Source organism: Ovis canadensis, chromosome 7 (assembly GCF_042477335.2).
Source record: "Ovis canadensis isolate MfBH-ARS-UI-01 breed Bighorn chromosome 7, ARS-UI_OviCan_v2, whole genome shotgun sequence".
In the NCBI taxonomy this organism is placed as follows: Eukaryota; Metazoa; Chordata; class Mammalia; order Artiodactyla; family Bovidae; genus Ovis; species Ovis canadensis.
In genome coordinates this window covers 22,543,948-22,562,614 of record NC_091251.1, presented here as the reverse complement: position 1 = coordinate 22,562,614, position 18,667 = coordinate 22,543,948, and the positions used below count along the sequence as shown (strand labels likewise).

Here is an 18,667-nt window from a genome sequence, read left to right as displayed (position 1 = left end):
ATGGACTTACACTACCTTTGGTATTTGATATGATATTCTTGCAGGTAGATATTTGCAATGCTAGCACTAGGATTGATTGCTAGCATTGCAAACATCATTAATTTGTTTGTTCAACAAATCTGAATGTCTGCTAAGTGACAGCAATATTCTAGGTACCGAGGGTGCAGCAGTGAGCAAATCAGACAGTCACTGTCCCCGTGGAGCTTGTATTCTAGGGAAGGGAGAGACAGACAATGAACATTAAATAAAATAAATAGCACATCACAGGGTGATGAGTACTTTGGGGAAATGTTAAGTCTCACTGGGAGATGGCAGTGCTGGAGGAATGGATTATGATTTTAAGTAAGGTTTCATTTTTAAAAATCAAGGTATAAGAGTATGCGTGCTGTGGCTGCTGCTGCTAAGTCACTTCAGTCTTATCTGACTCTGTGTGACCCCATAGACGGTAGCCCACCAGGCTCCTCTGTGCCTGGAATTCTCCAGGCAAGAACACTGGAGTGGGTTGCATACTTCTCCAAGAGTATGCATGAGAAGGGTTTTAATTAGTTTAAAAAAAAAAACCAAAAAACAAAAAAACAGCTTTGCTGGGAAATAAGTTTTGAAAAAAAACTTTTTGATAAGGAAGTTGGGAAAGTTTAGAAAGTCTTCTTTTTCATTATTAATAAACTAAAACACACAGGGATAGCCAAATAAATATATCATCCAATTTAAATTATGTTCCCTCTTTCAAAGACTATTTACCATGTTCTCTTCTCTATGTCTGTTACAGGCATCTTTAAGTCTAATAATTAAGAAAAGAATGAGACAAGGCTAAAAATAAATGAAGCTTGTTTACGTTGGTAAAAAGAAGGCCGACATTTGAGTTCACAAAGAATATGAGACTCTATTACGCAGAGGGTGAAGACAAGTTGTTCTCATGATTCACTGAGCAAAATGAAGCAATGAATTTGATTGAATTTGGAAAATGTTAAAGTTGAATGATATAAAATTTATGCTAGGGAAAACCTTTCCCTGGAGACATAGTACTAAGATCAAAGGAAAGACCAGAGTTCTAAAATACTCTGAGCTACCAATTCCTGGATTAGAGAGAAATTAAGGGAGAAATAAAAGTAATCAAACAGAAGGTGACACATTCAATAAATATTTTAAGAATAGCATTCACAAAATAAACATGCTATTTAAGTTACTAATGCAGAAATAACTGCCAGATGAATTATTGGTGGATTTTAAGAGATGGGGAGAACTGAGGAAATAGGGCATGCAATCTCTGAAGAGGGATTGTAGGTTTTTGATCCAGTGAGTTAGGGAATTTGACCAAGAGATTCGCTTAGGATTCTTCCTGTTTTCTTAAGATGCCCAAGAAAATCAGGTTAACTTTTCCAGAGTTCCAAACGCAGATCTCTGTTTTAGAGATTTGGAAGTGAAGCCAAGTGATCAGTATCTTTTAAAAAGCAATGGTTAGAACTCCAACTACCTTGACCCAAATCCCAGCTTTATATCATGGAGCTCTTATCTAGAGTAGAAAAACCATTTTGAAACATGTGTGTTATTTCAGAAATACCTTAGCAGCTAATAATCTACCAGAGAGAAGCTTTTTACTAATGAATGCATTCACTTTATAAATCACCATAATAAGTTCAGAAATTATATGGAGAGCTTCTGATTTGGGGTTTCAATGAGATAATTAAAAACTGGGGCTGCAGAGATAGGAGCCTGTATTTAATGTCATAAATGTGTGCGCATCTAAAAGACTAGAAATGCTGGGACATGACTGTTGCCTGTTGTGGGCCCTTTGCTGAGGCAGCTAAAACATCACCAGGCTGCTTCTTGCTCATGGATGTTTTCAAGCACGAGCTATACACAACCACTGTGCTAGGCAGCGAGGCTGTAAGGGTTAGTGAGACATTGTGTAGCCAGGAGAAGCCGTTTTGAATTGGGCTATATATCATATTTTGCTTTTGCTTTCTTACTTTTAAGATATGTGGCATTTAAATCTGTATTGTAATTTTTTTGGCATTTGACTCTTTTTCTTGCATCTAGAGCTAAAGAAGATAAAGTTAACATTTATTTAAGTGCCTAGCAGTTATCAGGAATTATTAAATGCTCTATATATTCATACGGGCTTCCCCGGTAGCTCAGCTGGTAAAGAATCCATCTGTAAGGTGGGAGACCTGGGTTCAATCCCTGGGTTGGGAAGATCCCCTGAAGAAGGGCATGGCAACCCATGCTGGCATTCTTGCCTGGAGGCTCCCCATGGACAGAGGGGGCTGGTGAGCTACAGTCCATGGGATCTCCAAGAGTCACACATGACTGAGCAACTAAGCACAACAACAGCAATATTTATATGGAAGATTCACTTTACGTTGACTGTTGAAATACTAACAGTTTAATTCAGCACTCTTCTGACAGGTCATTTTCTAAATGCTAACAGGAACAGCTGGCTAGGTTTGCTTTAGGATTTTTAGGTTTTCCTCCTTTTTATCTATTACTGCCATGCTAGTCCGATGGAAGAGAATTTTTTGAATTTTAAAATGGAAATATGTCATTCTTCCTATCAAATCACTTGGCATGAAACTGAGCAAAATAAATAGATATATATTCTGAGAAGTGTTTTTCATAATTTTAAACTTTCATTAATCTGCTAAAAAAAGTGAAGTTTTTCCTCCTGGTATTATCCTCACAGACAGCATATCATAAAACTTTGTAAGGTGAACATATCTTTTGAGAGTTTTCATCTAAAGAGGAAGCACACAGTTCAGTTCAGTCGCTCAGTGGTGTCTGACTCTTTGCGACCCCATGAGCCGCAGCACGCCAGGCCTCCCTGTCCATCACCAACTCCCGGAGTCCACCCAAACCCAAGTTCATCGAGTCGGTGATGCCCTCCACCCGTCTCGTCCTAGCTGTGAGCAAGATGCCGAGGGTGGTGGGGCCTTGTTTTTCAGGTGGTTGGCAACACGACCTCCGGGAGCTATAGTTACCGCATCCAGAAGAGTCTGGCTTTCGCGTATGTTCCTGTAGAGCTCAGTAAAGTGGGACAACAAGTTGAAGTTGAACTATTGGGCAAAAATTACCCTGCAGTTGTCATACAAGAACCCTTGGTACTAACAGAACCAACCAGAAGCCGGCTTCAAAAAAAAGGTGGAAAGGACAAAATTTGAAAAGACTTTGAAGAGGCAAATGTATTATGGTTGCAATATACTTGTACTCAGAATTATAACTGATTGCCTAGGGAATGGGAAAACCAAAGATTTATTTCAAAATCATCAAAATCTAGATTAAGAATTCTAAAACCTTACTCTTGTTTTCTAAGGAAGATAGAATAATGGATGAATGATTTACATTGTTTCAAATAAAGATACTTGAAATCAATGTTTTTGTTATCCTATATTGTTGTTTATGAAACTCCATTAGCAAAACATTTAAGTGATATATATAATATAGAAATATATATATATATATAATATAGAAAACATTCTCTATTTTTAGAAACATTTGCATATGGTTCTTGTTAGCTGAAAACAAATTACACTTTACATAAAAACAAATGCAGTATTGATGGATTTACTTCATTGAGAAATACTCCTTGAATGAGGTGTCATTTTAATTTTTCATAACATGCCTAGGAAGAAAACAGTAAAATTTAATATTGGTATGTGTAACATTTTTATTCAGTTCCTTGAAATATTTACTTTCTTAATGACTTCCCTGAAGGCAGTTTTATGGGACATCATTACTGTCCTTTCAAAGGTTGTTTTAGAAGATAAATTGCAAAAAAGAACAGAGTCTTCCAAAGGAAGTGGTACTTATAAACCTTCTGAAATGAAGCTGAAAAATAAATAGATTGTGCCAGGACAAACACACCTTGAATACTGAACACCTCTCTTTGGGAAAGAATTAATGCAGGTTGACATTACATTGTGCTGTTCTGGATACCATTTCACAAACTGTTGACAAAGCAGGTCAAATAAGAGCTTAAGAGCTGACAGGATTGCCCTTACCACTGTGTACAGCAAGAAAAAAAAAGCCATTTAGAAATAACTATTTGATACACCTCTTGAAATTATTTGCATTTAGTTGAATAAATAAAACATCTCAAAAAATTGTCGTTTGCCATTTATCATTTGTTCTGTGCACACATTTACCTCCTAGGAAAAGTTCAATACATGCGTATTAAAGAAAGCTGAATGTGAAGCATGATAAGATACTGTAGTTAGATTTTAAAATAATTTCTTAACTTGTAAGTTTTTTAAATGTGCCAAATTTACATGTAAATTTTTATAAAAGTAGTCATGTATTAGAACTCTTCAACATGCTATTCATTTATCTTTGGTATCTCCTCTTATATAAGAAATGAAGAAAATCCCTTTGAAAACACATATTTTCTAATTATCAAGCGTATCATCCAGACCCTTTCTCTCAGCTCTGATATAGGTATAGGTATTTCTCATTCTTTGCCTTTCTGTAGCCTAATTGCTTTTTGTGTTAGAACTAATGAAACAATTGAAAAAACATAAAACTGCATTAGTAGTACAATTTAATAGTTACCTAAGTTGTAACTTTTCAGTGACGAATTACTGGAAAATTATTTACATAAAATATTATGATATCAGACTCTAATCAAAGGAACAGTACCCGGAAGGAGAAGGCAACTGACTATGCAAAAACAAAATTTTAAAAAATGGTCATTTAAAAAAAAATAAAATTCAAATTTCAAAGAATGCCAGGAGAAACATCGAAAGATTCTGATCTTACATTGCTAGAAGAAATCAGTAAAGAAGTATTTGAATGTCTTCACCTTTTCCACCAAAAATTGGGCACTTGCTCTAAATCAACAGATTGAACAATGTTAAAGTTTGTTGTCAGCCATTTTCTCTAATTTTTAGCAGATGAAGAAAAACTTTAGAAATGTTTACTGTATGTAATGTAAATGTATGATGAATTTTCTGATGAAGATATTTTAGTGGAAACTTTTAAACACAAACATGTTTGAAAGCCACTATAAATGTTCCCAAAGACAGTATTTCAATTCCTGGAGTTTGTTGTGAAAGAGTTTTATGAATTTCTGCCAAACTTGTACATCTGTTGCTCATGTAAAAGAAAATTAAAGGCTTAAAAAATATTCTTCAATAAACTTTGCAAAGATAACCAGACAAATCTGGGTATACTGCCTGGTAAACATTAATATGTGAAGAAGAAAAAAATTCAGTGAAATCACTACAAAGCTTAAAAAAGAAAAGGTTTATTATTCACAAGAAGCAGACCAAATTGTGAGTATAAATATTCTCCTTTTTCAAAACTAATATAGTTTAAAAATATTAATTTCTTTTTTATACTATAACATTTATTTCTAGTTTTCTTATTACTGGCCTGACTATATATTCAAAGTTTAATAGAGTTTTTTTATCCTGTGTATTTTTTTCCTGGTAGTTATTATTCATTTCATTATTATTAAAAATAGTTGTATGGGATTTCCCTGGTGGCTCAGACAGTAAAGTGTCTGCCTATAATGCAGGAGACCCGGGTTCAATGCCTGGGTCAAGAAGATCTCCTGGAGAAGTAAATGGCAACCCATTCCAGTACTCTTGCCTGGAAAATCCCATGGACGGAGGAGCCTGGTAGGCTACAGTCCATGGTGTCGCAAAGAGTTGGACACGACTGAGTGACTTCACTTTCACTATTCATTATTATTACTAAAAATAGTCGTATAATGTAAAAGAGGGAGAGAATCACTAAAATATGGTCATCCGGGCTGGCTTCTTCTCTCATGTCTGGCACCTATCTAAGGCCAATGGCAACACTGTGGGGTGACAGGGCACTTGTTTCCATGTGGCCTCACTATGTGATTATCTTGCCAGGTAGTTCAAAGGAGGGAACTTAACATGGAAAATCAGTGAGAGATGCCAGCTGCTAAGCTGACACTATGACTCATACAGGTCGGAGCTGCTAGTGGGAGCTGGAACCATAGAAAAGGTATATCCATGTCCGTAACATCCTGTTTCTTGACCAGAGAGGTGGTTACTTGAGTCTGTCCACTTTGTGAGAGTTCATTGACCTATGTACACTTTTGTGCACTGTCTTAAGCACACAAAAAACGCTATGTCAAAATCTTTTTATATGAATGGTACTATTTTCCACTCTCTACTCTCATCTAGTTGGCTTTGAGGAGGCGATAAGCAACAAGCAGGATAAGGAGGTCAAAGGAGTTTCAATTTGAGTTGGCCATAGCAGTTTTTAATCAAATTCTCAACTTCAGACACTGGGAGAGTTTTCAGAGATAAATGAATTATCTCCTCTTTTAAAAAAACTGATCCTCTTCTTCTCAATACGCATACTTACACTAACACACAAAACAAAATCAACAATAAATGGAAGATACTTCTTAGAATTACCTTCTTACATGCTTGTAAGCTTGATGATTCTTAATGCCTTGACAGTAGTTAGCACTGATGGCAGTTAATGCATATAACTGATGCATGTAACTACTGGCAACTTAAACTCATCTCCAAGTTTAAAATAGGACCTTATAAGCTTTTAAGAAGACTCTGACCCTCTCTGCTTCCCTTGTGGCTCAGTTGGTAAAGAATCCGCTCGCAATGTGGGAGACCTGGGTTTGATCCCTGGGTTGGGAAGATCCCCTGAAGAAGGGAAAGGCTACCCACTCCAGTCTTCTGGCCTGTACAGTCCATGGGGTCCACGCGGTCACAAAAAGTCAGACATGACTGAGCGACTTTCACTTCACTTGACCCCGTCACTTAGATATGGTAGAAATAAATCCCATCCCAAATCAATTTTCAAAACTAAGTATATTTTGAAAATAGTTTAATAGCTAAATGTTTAGAATGACCAAGTTTGTCCATTCTTCCTGATGTTCAAGTCTATCTCCTTCTGGACTATTCAAGATAGTAATGGGCAATGAGTAACACCGACCACAATTTACCACACTTGGTTAGTCAACTTCAAGTTTTCTCTCTGAAGAAAGGCCTCTTGCCATTCTTATCTCTACCGCAACGGTTAAACCTTTAGAGAAACATGTTTAAAACTGTTCAGCCTTGGGACACAATACTTATCATATTCAGAGGCGCTGACACCAAACAGGTTGAGACAAGCATTGAACAGAGACTTCATGACTTCTGAGCACAGCGTTTAGCCCATTAGAACTATGACAAGAACCCAAGACTCTGCAAACCAGAGAAATAAGGAAGTGCAGCAAAAGCATCTACGTGATTTCCTCAGTGCATGGCCCGTGGGCTTTACAGCCCTGTTCATGGGGCATGTTTATTCTTGGTACTCTGTCCTAACTTAAAATGCATTTTACTTTTTGTTTAAATATAAATTATGTTACTACCAAATTGTTAATAATAATATTACTAGGAACAGATAATACATGCTCAGAGTTTAAAATTTCGATGTGAAGGATATATTGTGAAAGTTAGTTTTCCTCCTCTCCCTGTCCAGGGTCAACCGCCTGTCAAGAGACAACCAATGTTATCATTGCTTCTAAATTCTTTATGAGATTCTCTATAAGTATGTAAACATTTATCTCTTTCAATATATGAATATATGTGTGTGTGTACACACACGTATACACGTAATTTTGTTGTCGTTCAGTCACCGAGTCATGTCCAACTTTTCGTGACCAAATGGACTGCAGCATGCCAGGCTTCCCTGTCGTTCACCATCCCCCAGGGTTTGCCTAAGCTCATGTCGATTGAATTGGTGATGCTATCCAACCATACATGTAATTTTAAGCAAATTAAAACATACCAAGCATAATGTTCTTTGCCAAACTTAAAGTAACAGTATATCTTGGAGATTACCCCATATTATCCTTTTAAACCATAGCTTAGTGTCTCATAATTATTTTGACCAAGCCCAGCTATTTACCTTTTTCTAATAAAAATAAGGCCAAAATGAATATCTTAATGCATATGATATTTCTCACATAGAGTGTATCTGGAGGATAAATTCCTACAACTGGGATTAAAGTGTATGTACATTTTGATAGATACACAAAATCGTTCCCCATAGGGGTTATGCCAAATTTCACTTCTGTGATTCATATATGAGGGCTTGTTTTACCCAAAATGTTAAGTTCTCACTAGTATCAGTGGTATACTCTTGAAATTTCAATTTGTATTTCTCCTTTGAGTGAGGTTAAACATATATTCATATGTTTAATAACCACTTACATTTCCTTTTCTGTAAACTATTAGGTTCCTATATTTTGCCTATTTAAAAATGGATGTTGATCTTTTTCTTACTGACTTTAGGAGTTAAAAGATTTTAAAGTATGGGCTAAATAGGTTTTGTATGGGTTAGAATGTAAATCAGGTGTCTCTAATATCTTTTCTATGTAAAAAATATATACCAAGTTCCAAGCACCTCATCTACCAAACAATTAACTTTAATACCTATTTGTGAGTTGGGAGCAGCCTTTCTTTCAGTCCTAATTTTTGCATTTTCAAACTGATTGGAATGTTTTTTATCTATATTATTTTATGTGCTTATGTAGTGGGGAACCCCTAAAAAGATCAATGATTAGATTAACTCAAACAATAAAAATAATTATTTGGCAGAATATAAATTACCATATAGAAGTCAGTAGCCTTCATGTCCACAAATAACAACAAGTTAAAAGATAGAGGAAAAGTTAAAGAAAGCCCCATTTCAGTAGCAACAGAGAAGATAAAATACTTACGCATAAATTTAACAAAAAAAGTACAAAGTCAGTATGAGCAAAATTTTAAAACACTTCTAAAAGACACAAATGTAGACCTTAATAAATGAAAGATAACCTCTTATTTTAGATAGGCAATTTCATATAAAGACTTAAGCTGTTCTTAATTTATAAATTTAATGCAATTCCAATAAAATAGCAACAAACAGGTTGATTTAAAGTTTATGTAAAACATGCAGGAAGAGTCAGAAAAATATTAAAAATTAAAAGCTCTGAGGAGTCAGTCCCCATCACTCATTAAAACATATTGTGAAGCCTCTATAACTGAATACGTGAGGTATTGAGTTCATGAGTCAACAGGTAGGACAGAGGAATAGAAAGCCCAGAAACAGACCCACACATAAGGTGGATTCTTTACCAGCTGAGCCACAAGGGGAGCCCCAAAATACTGGACTGGGTAGCCTACGCCTTCTCCAGGGGATCTTCCCAACCCAGGAATCGAACCGGGGTCTCTTGCATTGCAGGTGGATTCTTTACCAACTGAGCTATCAGGGAAGTCCATATGGAAATTAAGCATGTAATAAAGTTTGCATCTCATATCACTGGAACAATGGTGGACTTCTCTATTCTTTTTATGAACAGTGGTGGGAAAACTAAGTAACCATTTGGAAAAAGATAAAATTAGATCCCTATCTCACATCGTACACAAATATAAATGCCAATGGATCAGGGATCTAAATGTAAAAACTGAATACAAGTACTAGAAAAAAATATGAGTGCATTTGACTTTAACATTAGTGTAAGGAAAATCTAACTATGACTCAGATCCAGGTGCAATACAACAGGAAAATATTGATAAATTTGTCTGCATAAAAATAACTTGGGCATGTCAAAAACGCTATAGCAAAATATTTGACAGCAGACAAACTGGGAGAAAATATTGGTGATGTCAATCACAGAGGTAATATATCTAATAAAGAACTCTTTAAAATGACGGGGAAATGACCAAAAACCCAATTGGAACTGACATGGACAGTTCACAAAAATAATGTAAAAATGTCCCTTCAACATAAGAAAAGATTTTCAACCTTACTCATCATAAGAGAAATACAAAGACAAACACAAACTATACTGAGGAACCATTTTTCTTATTAGATTGGCTAAAGTTAAAAGTATAGTGTTTTTTTTTAATGACTGGTGATAGTGAAAATTAATGCAACCCATATACATATGGAAACGGGGAAAATAGAATTGGAGGTATTCACTATGAACTCATACTTAAGGTGTGTGTATATGTGTACACATATATCTGGCTTCTATCTTTAGTGAGAGGTCCTACAAGCAGTGGGTAACAATGAGTACACCTACAGCACAGATCTTGGGATTTCTTTTTTTTTTTTCAGGTAGGAATACTGGAGTGGGTTGCCATTTGCCTTCGCCAGGGGATCTTCCTGACCCAGGGATCAAAACCACATTTCCCATGTCTCCTGCCCATGACTGCATTGCCGGCGATTCTTTACTTGCTGAACCATCAAGGAAGCCCTTCCAGAAGCCATCCTCCATTAAGAGGCATCAGGGTTCCTTGGAGAAGTGGATGACTCCAGGGTTGGGGAAGGAAGAATACAAGATAAATCTAGAATATCTTGTACCAAAAAGGAAGGGAGTACTCAAGGATTGAGTAGGACTTCCCTGGTGGCTCAGACGGTAAAGCGTCTGTCTACAATGCAGGAGACCTGGGTTCAATCCCTGGGTTGGGAAGATCCCTTGGAGAAGGAAATGGCAATCCACTCCAGTACTCTTGCCTGGAAAATCCCATGGACAGAGGAGCCTGGTAGGCTACAGTCCCTGGGGTCGCAAAGAGTCGGACACGACTGAGCGACTTCACGTTCACTTTCACTTTCAAGGATTAAAGAGGACATGCTGAAAGGACACTGGGGGCAGATTGAAGGGATACCCACTGGCCAAATCAGAAGAAATCTGAGCACTGAAATAATTAAAGTGTTAATAGCATACTGACTAAAATAAGAATCTATGAGTTCATAGTGATATAAATAAATAAATGGGGAGAACATTAAGTTCTTCCTTATAGTAGAAAGACAACTGGTAATTACAGAAAGAATGATGGAATTAGAAAATCACCAATAGGCAACCATCCTAATGTTAATTGGAGTAAGAAGCATCAGGGGTGCTAAAACTAATAAACAAATGTTTTAGGAATGACAGAATATATACATATTCTCAAAGTATTGCCCCCCAAATAATTACTAATTACAAAGGGGAAAATAGTAACTTTACAGTGAAGAAATGGCCACCTTAACAAAGTTCTCAAATAATAAAGCAACTCAGCATGTGCTTCTTAGTAAGAAGCATCAAGAATGAAACATCATTTTCTGCAATATTTCTGCACAAACCCATAACCTGAGTCTAATCATTAGGAAACAACAGACTAACTCCAACCAAGAAAATTTATAAAAACTAGCCAGTACTGTACATCACAGGTGTTCAATATACAGATGAAAATTAACTCTTTTTCATTAACTCAGGTGCACATTTCCAGAGCAATATTAACATAAGCTTGTTCCCATCAGGACCTGGGAAGGCTCAGTGCAAGTTAAGTAGTTTCTAGAGCAGTTGGTCAAAGCAAGAATTGTTCTGCAGATTAGCGGCCACTGTTTAGGCAATTTGATTTCTATCAGGTAGGGTAGGCAGGAACAGTTATGGGGAGAGGGACATGCAAGGCCACTGTGGAGAATTCTCAGTCCTTTAAGGTTTCTTACAGGGTCTTTAAATGAAATTGTCAAGCCTTTACATAACAAGACTCAAGCAACTCTTCAAAATTATTGTCTTTGGTATAAAGAAAAATGCACTTTTTGCAACTCTCATACTTCTTAGTCAATCACTTCCTGTAGAAAAAAGAAAATGTCATCGATATTATTACTTTATGCCCTGTGAATAGAAACTAGGAAAATCAATAGAAATTTGCATTGTTATTTAAGCATTGAAATATCCATGGCAAAGAATTTTACCTAAAATAATTTATCAGTGAAATAAAAATTTTAATGATTTTAAAAATTACTTTAATGGAAAATTAAAATTTTTTCCTGTCAATTTTTTTATTCCACCAGAGATGAAAAGTGGATGTAGCGAAAACTAATCTACATCTGCAAAGAAAAAAAAAATTCTATGTATGTAAGAGGGAAATAGTCTAAAATGTGCTAAAGTATAATTATTTTTTGAAAAAGATAAAATCATGACCCTTATGCATATATAAAAATGAATACAAATGAGAAAACTGGTGAAGTGTTAATACCAGTTCAAAGGACAATCCAAGGAACAGATCAGGAAAATGACCTGTGTCAGTGGAGGCAAAACCTCTTTCTGCGGCGTTGGCGGTGAGGGTGCCGCTCCACTGAATAGAATTCATTTGCATGTGTATAAACCTGGTGGCTCAGATGGTAAAGAATCTCCCTGCAATGCAGGAGACTCTGGTTCAATCCCTGGTCTGGAAGATTCTCTGGAGAAGGAAATGGCAACCCACTCTCAGTATTCTTGCCTGGAGAATTCCATGGACCAAGGAGCTTGGCAGGCTATGCGGTGGCAAAGAAACAGACAGGACGGAACAACTAACACACGCAATTAGTTTTCATCGCCTATAGCTGGCTGGTTATCTACAACCTGTAGGTTACCTACAACCTATGAAGTTGTAAAATGATTCCCATGGAATCAGATGCAGATAACTTGCAAGGATGCTGTGCAAAATGTCTTTGCAAACAACTGTTAACAGTTCTTGTCTGTCTCCAGACACAGAGTAGGCTGAATCTTGATGGCAATGGGAATATACTGGTCATAAGGCTAACTTCCCCATTCAGTGAGCACGTGGCTAAAGGAATCTTTCCTTCCATCCACAGATTATTTAAGGCAAATTAGATATTTTATTTCTTTGGTTCACTACTTGATTGTGGGGGAGCCAGCTGGTGGCTCAGACGGTAAAGAATCTGCCTGCAATGCGGGAGACCTGGATTCCATCCCTGGGTTGGGAAGATCCCCTAGAGCAGGGCATGGCAACCCACTCCAGTATTCTTGCCTGGAGAATCCCATTGACAAGAGGAGGCTGGCGGGCTGCAGTCCGTGGGGTCGCACAGAGCCAGACACGACTGAGCGTTTAAAGCTCAAAGAACAGCTCTTAAAGGGAGCATGAACCAGACAGGTTAATGAGATGCTCAGCGTCCAAACAGCACCTCAATCAACGCCCAGTGTAGCCTAAGTACAACTGCATCTGTAAAAGGGCCCCGTGCAGTCGGAGTGTGTATTTGACTTTTTTTTTTTTTTTTTTGCTGGTGGGGAGGAAGTGGCTTCACAGGCCTGCGCTATTCTTAAATGAATCGGAAACATCCAGACCTCTTGTCTCTTCATCGTTCTCCCACCTGCACGACACCGGGTTCTTTGGTCAGAAATAATTCTGCTAGAAATAAGTCACGACCTTTAAAACATCATAGCTCAAGATCTGGAGTCAGAACTGAGTTTGAGTTAGGCTCAGCCAACTACAAGCTTGTTTATTGTTTATTTATGGGGGGGGGGTAGGCAGTAATTGCGATTCCTGGCAGCCAGGGTTGTTTCAAGACGTAAAGAAATGAGGGATGTGAAAAATGCTTTGTAAGCTGTGAAGAATTAGTAACAAGAACAGATCTGCTCTCTTTCAGGGGTGCCACGAGGCATAGTTCTTTCGTGGAAAGATAAGAAGTCTTGGCTGCTTTCCAGCACCCACGGAGTTGCCACGGAGCACGGCAGCAAGCACTGCCCGGCTTCTTCCAGGCTGACTCCTCCCCACCCGCCCGCGTCGGAGTCGGCGGGCGCGGGTCTCCCCTGCCCGCGGCCAGCTGCGGGTGAAGTCCCGAGCCGGGGCGGGGCGGGCCCGGGCCGCCCAGTTCCTGCTTCTATAAGCCGTGCCTGGGGCCGGCGGCGCCGCCACAAACGCCGGCACCGCGGGCGGCGCAGGATGGGCGCGCGCGGCGCCGCGAGCCCGCCGCGAGGCCCCGGGCCGCTTCTCCTCGCCATCCTTCCGCTGGGGCTGCTGCTGCTGCTGCCGCTGCCGCCGGGCGCGGGCGCCGGAGCCGGCCGGCCGCCCCACCTCGTCTTCGTGTTGGCGGACGACCTGGGCTGGAACGACGTGGGCTTCCACGGCTCGGCCATCCGCACGCCGCGCCTGGACGCGCTGGCGGCTGGCGGGGTGCTGCTGGACAACTACTACACGCAGCCGCTGTGCACGCCCTCGCGGAGCCAGCTGCTCACCGGCCGCTACCAGGTACGCAGCGCCCCCGGCGCCCGCCCGGCCCGCGAGCCTCTCAGAAGTGGGCCCTGGGCCCCGAGAGAGCCAGCACGGCCGGCTGCGTCCCGGGCCTGACTCGCGAAGGGGCGGCTCCTCTCACGCGCGGCGCCGCGCTCGCTCCTCCCAGGCCCGCAGCCCGCGGAGGTCTCTGCGCATGCCCCGCTCCAGGGCGCGCCCCACCCCCCCACCGCGTCCTTCCGCGCCCCACCGCTCCCGGGGGGTTTTCTGCCTTCGGTTTTCAGAAGGTCCCGGGAAGCGGCTTCTGGGCAATGCCAGCTGCGGGGCATTGCGAGTCAGTAGGCAGAAGACCCGAGTGGACTCTGCCTAGCGGCCTTAAACTGGGAGGATGGAGAGAGAAGGGAGGGGCCCCCAGGAACGGAGCAGGGGGAGATGGGGAACCAGGAAAGCTGGGGTGCGGGGAGGCGGGGAGGCGGGCGGGGGGGCGCGTTAACAGGCAGGAAGAGTCCGCAGTGGGGCGGGTTTTGTTTCCCTGCGAACCCAGCGGTCCCAGGTTAGGACTGCCCTACCAAAGGTTTCCAGGGCCCTGGAATGAAAACCAGATTGATATTTTTTGGGCTGATGACGTTCCCCATCAGGGATCAACCCGGGTCTCCTGCAGGCAGATTCTTCACTGTCTGAGCCACTAGGGAAGCCCCAGACAGCATTTTGAATACCTCTGAGACACTTCTCCATAGAGGTAGGGGAAGGTCAGCGTTACATATAATTTTAGTGAAGGCTGGGGTGGTGTGTGTGCAGTCAAGGACACGTTTTTGCAGAGGCTTGCTGCTAGTCATGAGTTAATGACTTTAGTACTTTTCTGGATATGAGGAGATTTAAGACTTGGGCTGATAAAATCTTCTCCTGAAAATATCTAACTCTCTGAAGACCTGCAATGCCAATTTTTCCCAGAGCACAGACTGCCTTATTGCTAATCTCAACCCTGAACTCCCCTCAGGGGGTACTGAAGGTCAGCAGCTGTAGTGGCTTGTGACCCAACCCTTGTAGAGACAAATGGCAAGTGCCAGTCCTTAGTTGGCAGAATCACATAGCTAGAAAGTGGTAAAAAGCGTTGTATGCCTTGTATCCGCTAGTCATCTCAGGCCTCTAAAATTGGATTTTTTTCTTAACCTGAATAAGATTGATGTTTTGTGATTATGACTATGAAAAATACAATAAACAGGTACTGCTTGAGAACACAAGCATACCTCCATATGTACTATTTATTCAACAGCCCCTTACTGTGAGTTACAGGGATGTGCTTGAACCTTGCCCTTCCAAATCTGTGTTCATGTAGCCTTTCAGATCAACTCTAGCCTCCTGAGATAAGGGAAGGGAAGGGAAGGGTTCACTTGCGGTAAAGATTTGCATAGTGGTCTGAGACTTTTAGAAACAGAAAAGATAAGACTGAAATGCAACTCAAGGTTCGCAGTGGAGGTAAAGGATGGTTCCCTTCACCATCAGCCCTAAGTACTTTCCACAGCTCTGACTGGCTGCTACGTGGACTCAGGAATCTCGGCTCTAATGCAGATCTCACTCTGGACCCTTTGTAGGAGTAAGGTGCATCTGAGTAAAGAGGGGAACCAAGGAAAGACAAAATCTGCCCAAATGGTTCTACATTTGATCTGAACTAAGAAAACTGAACTCAAATTGCAGAAGAATGGGAGGGCCATTTATTTCTCCAACTTCCTCCCTTCCAACAGTCATGAACAGGAAATCAAATACCACACTTTAAAAATTTGTTCATGTAACTGACTGCTTTTTCCCCTGAGCATTCTCCCTGATCAGTTACCAACATTTTATCTTTGGGGGGAAAACAAATTTGAGTGTTTAGACTACCCGGAGGTTAAGAAGTGAAAGAAGGGTAAAGGCTGCTTACCCCAAAAGAGTTTAGAGACCACTCACTGCAGCAACTAGCCTCCCCAAACATTTTGCTTGACTTTTCTCCCCTGTTTTATTCTGACTTCAAGAGACTCAATTAGAAATTAGCTTGGGTTAGTAAGCATCTTCTTTTTTAAAAATTATTTATTTTAATTGGAGGCTAATTACTTTACAATATCATGGTGGTTTTAGCCAAAGATGGAGAAGCTCTATACAGTCAGCAAAAACAAGCCGGGGAGCTGACTGTGGCTCAGATCATGAACTCCTTATTGCCAAATTCAGACTTAAATTGAAGAAAGTGGTGAAAACCACTAGACCATTCACGTATGACCTAAATCAAATCCTTTATGATTATACAGTGGAAGTGAGAAATACATTTAAGGGACTAGATCCAATGGACAGAGTGCCTGATGATCTATGGACAGAGGTTCGTGACATTGTACAGGACACATGGATCAAGACCATCCCCAAGAAAAAGAAATGCAAAATGGCAAAACGGCAAAAGCTGTGAATAGAAGAGAAGTGAAAAGCAAAGGAGAAAAGGAAAGATATAAGCATCTGAATGCAGAGTTCCAAAGAATAGCAAGGAGAGATAAGAAAGCCTTCCTCAGCAATCAATGCAAAGAAATAGAGGAAAACAATAGAAAGGGAAAGACTAGAGATCTCTTCAAGAAAATTAGAGATGCCAAGGGAACATTTCATGCAAAAATGGGCTCAATAAGGACAGAAATGGTATGGACCTAACAGAAGGAGAAGATATTAAGAAGAGGTGGCAAGAATACACAGAAGAACTGTACAAAAAAGATCTTCATGACCCAGATAACCACAATGGTGTGATCATTCACCTAGAACCAGACACTGATGTCAAGTGGGGCTAAGGAAGCATCACTACAAACAAAGCTAGTGGAGGTGATGGAATTCCAGTTGAGCTATTTCAGATCCTAAAAGATGATGCTGTGAAAGTGCTGCACTCAGTATGCCAGCAAATTTGGAAAACTAGGCAGTGGCCACAGGACTGGAAAAGATCAGTTTTCATTCCAATCCCGAAGAAAGGCAATGCCAAAGAATGTTCAAACTACCACACAATTGCACTCATCTCACACGCTAGTAAAGTAATGCTCAAAATTCTCCAAGCCAGGCTTCAGCAATACTTGAACCATGAACTTCCAGATGTTCAAGCTGGTTTTAGAAAAGGCAGAGGAACCAGAGATCAAATTGCCAACATCCGCTGGATCATGGAAAAAGCAAGAGAGTTCCAGAAAAACATCTACTTCTGCTTTATTGACTATGCCAAAGCCTTTGACTGTGTGGATCACAATGAACTGTGGAAATTGTTCAAGCGATGAAGACCTGACCTGCCTCTTGAGAAACTTGTATGCAGATCAGGAAGTAACAGTTAGAACTGGACATGGAACAACAGACTGGTTCCAAATAGGAAAAGGAGTATTTCAAGGCTGTATATTGTCACCCTGCTTATTTAACTTCTATGCAGAGTAGATCATGAGAAACGCTGGGCTGGAAGAAGCACAAGCCGAAATCAAGATTGCTGGGAGAAATACCAATAACCTCAGATATGCAGATGACACCACCCTTATGGCAGAAAGCGAAGAGGAACTAAAAAGCTTCTTGATGAAAGTGAAAGAGGAGAGTGAAAAAGTTGGCTTAAACTAAGATCAGAAAACTGAGATCATGGCATCTGGTCTCATCACTTCATGGCAAATAGATGGGGAAACAGTGGAAACAGTGGCTGACTTTATTTGGGGGGCTCCAAAATCACTGCAGATGGTGACTGCAGCCATGAAATTAAAAGACGCTTCCTCCTTGGAAGGAAAGTTATGACCAACCTAGATAGCATATTCAAAAGCAGAGACATCACTTTGCCAACAAAGGTCCATCTAGTCAAGGCTATTGTTTTTCCTGTGGTCATGTATGGATGTAAGAGTTGGACTGTGACGAAAGCTGAGTGCCAAAGAATTGATGCTTTTGAAATGTGGTGTTGTAGAAGACGCTTGAGAGTCCCTTGGACTGCAGGGAGATCCAACCAGTGCATCCTAAAGGAAATCAGTCCTGAATATTCATTGGAAGGACAGATGCTGAAGCTGAAACTCCGATACTTTGGCCTCCTGAGACGAATAGCTGACTCATTGGAAAAGACCCTGATGCTGGGAAAGATTGAGGGCAAGAGGAGAAGGGGACAACAGAGGATGAGATGGTTGGATGGCATCACCAACTCAATGGACCTGAGTTTGGGTAAACTCTGGGAGTTGGTGATGGACAGGGAGGCCTGGCATGCTGTGGTTCATGAGATCTCAAAGAGTCCGACATGACTGAGCGACTGAACTGAACTGACATGAATCAGCCACAGGTGTACATGTGTGCTCCGTCTTGAACCCCCTCCCGCCTCCTTCCCCATCCCATCCCTTTGGGTTGTCCCAGCGCACTGGCTTTGCGTGCCCTGTTTCATGCATTGAACTTGGACTGGTCATCTGTTTCACATATGGTAATATACATGTTTCAATGCTGTTCTCTCAAATCATCCCACCCTCACCTTCTCCCACAGAGTCCAAAAGTCTGTTCTATATATATATCTATGTCTCTTTTGCTGTCTCACATATAGGGTCATCGTTACCATCTTTCTAAATTCCATAATATGCAGTGTTTTTCTTTCTTACTTCACCCTGTTTCATCTACCTCATTAGAACTGATTCAAATGTGTTCTTTTTAATAGCCGAGTAATACTCCATTGTGTATATGTACCACAGCTTTCTTATCCATTCGTCTGCCAG

At 40.5% G+C, this 18,667-nt stretch overlaps 2 protein-coding genes across 3 annotated transcripts in view; both read left to right on the top strand.

Annotated features, from left to right (window-relative positions):
- The window catches only part of DMGDH (dimethylglycine dehydrogenase), a 71,673-nt gene extending 68,304 nt beyond the window's left edge, over positions 1 to 3,369 (top strand). For both annotated transcript variants that reach the window (XM_069595374.1, XM_069595376.1), the window contains one exon: positions 2,943 to 3,369. In XM_069595374.1, coding sequence (XP_069451475.1) covers positions 2,943 to 3,158 — 216 coding nt within the window. In that variant the 3' untranslated portion in view covers positions 3,159 to 3,369. The remainder of the gene's footprint in view (positions 1 to 2,942) is intronic.
- A 9,669-nt stretch (positions 3,370 to 13,038) lies between these two features.
- ARSB (arylsulfatase B) overlaps positions 13,039 to 18,667 on the top strand; it is a 166,611-nt gene continuing 160,982 nt past the window's right edge. The window contains exons 1-2 of the mRNA XM_069595377.1: positions 13,039 to 13,123; positions 13,378 to 13,979. Coding sequence (XP_069451478.1) covers positions 13,674 to 13,979 — 306 coding nt within the window. The 5' untranslated portion in view covers positions 13,039 to 13,123; positions 13,378 to 13,673. The remainder of the gene's footprint in view (positions 13,124 to 13,377; positions 13,980 to 18,667) is intronic.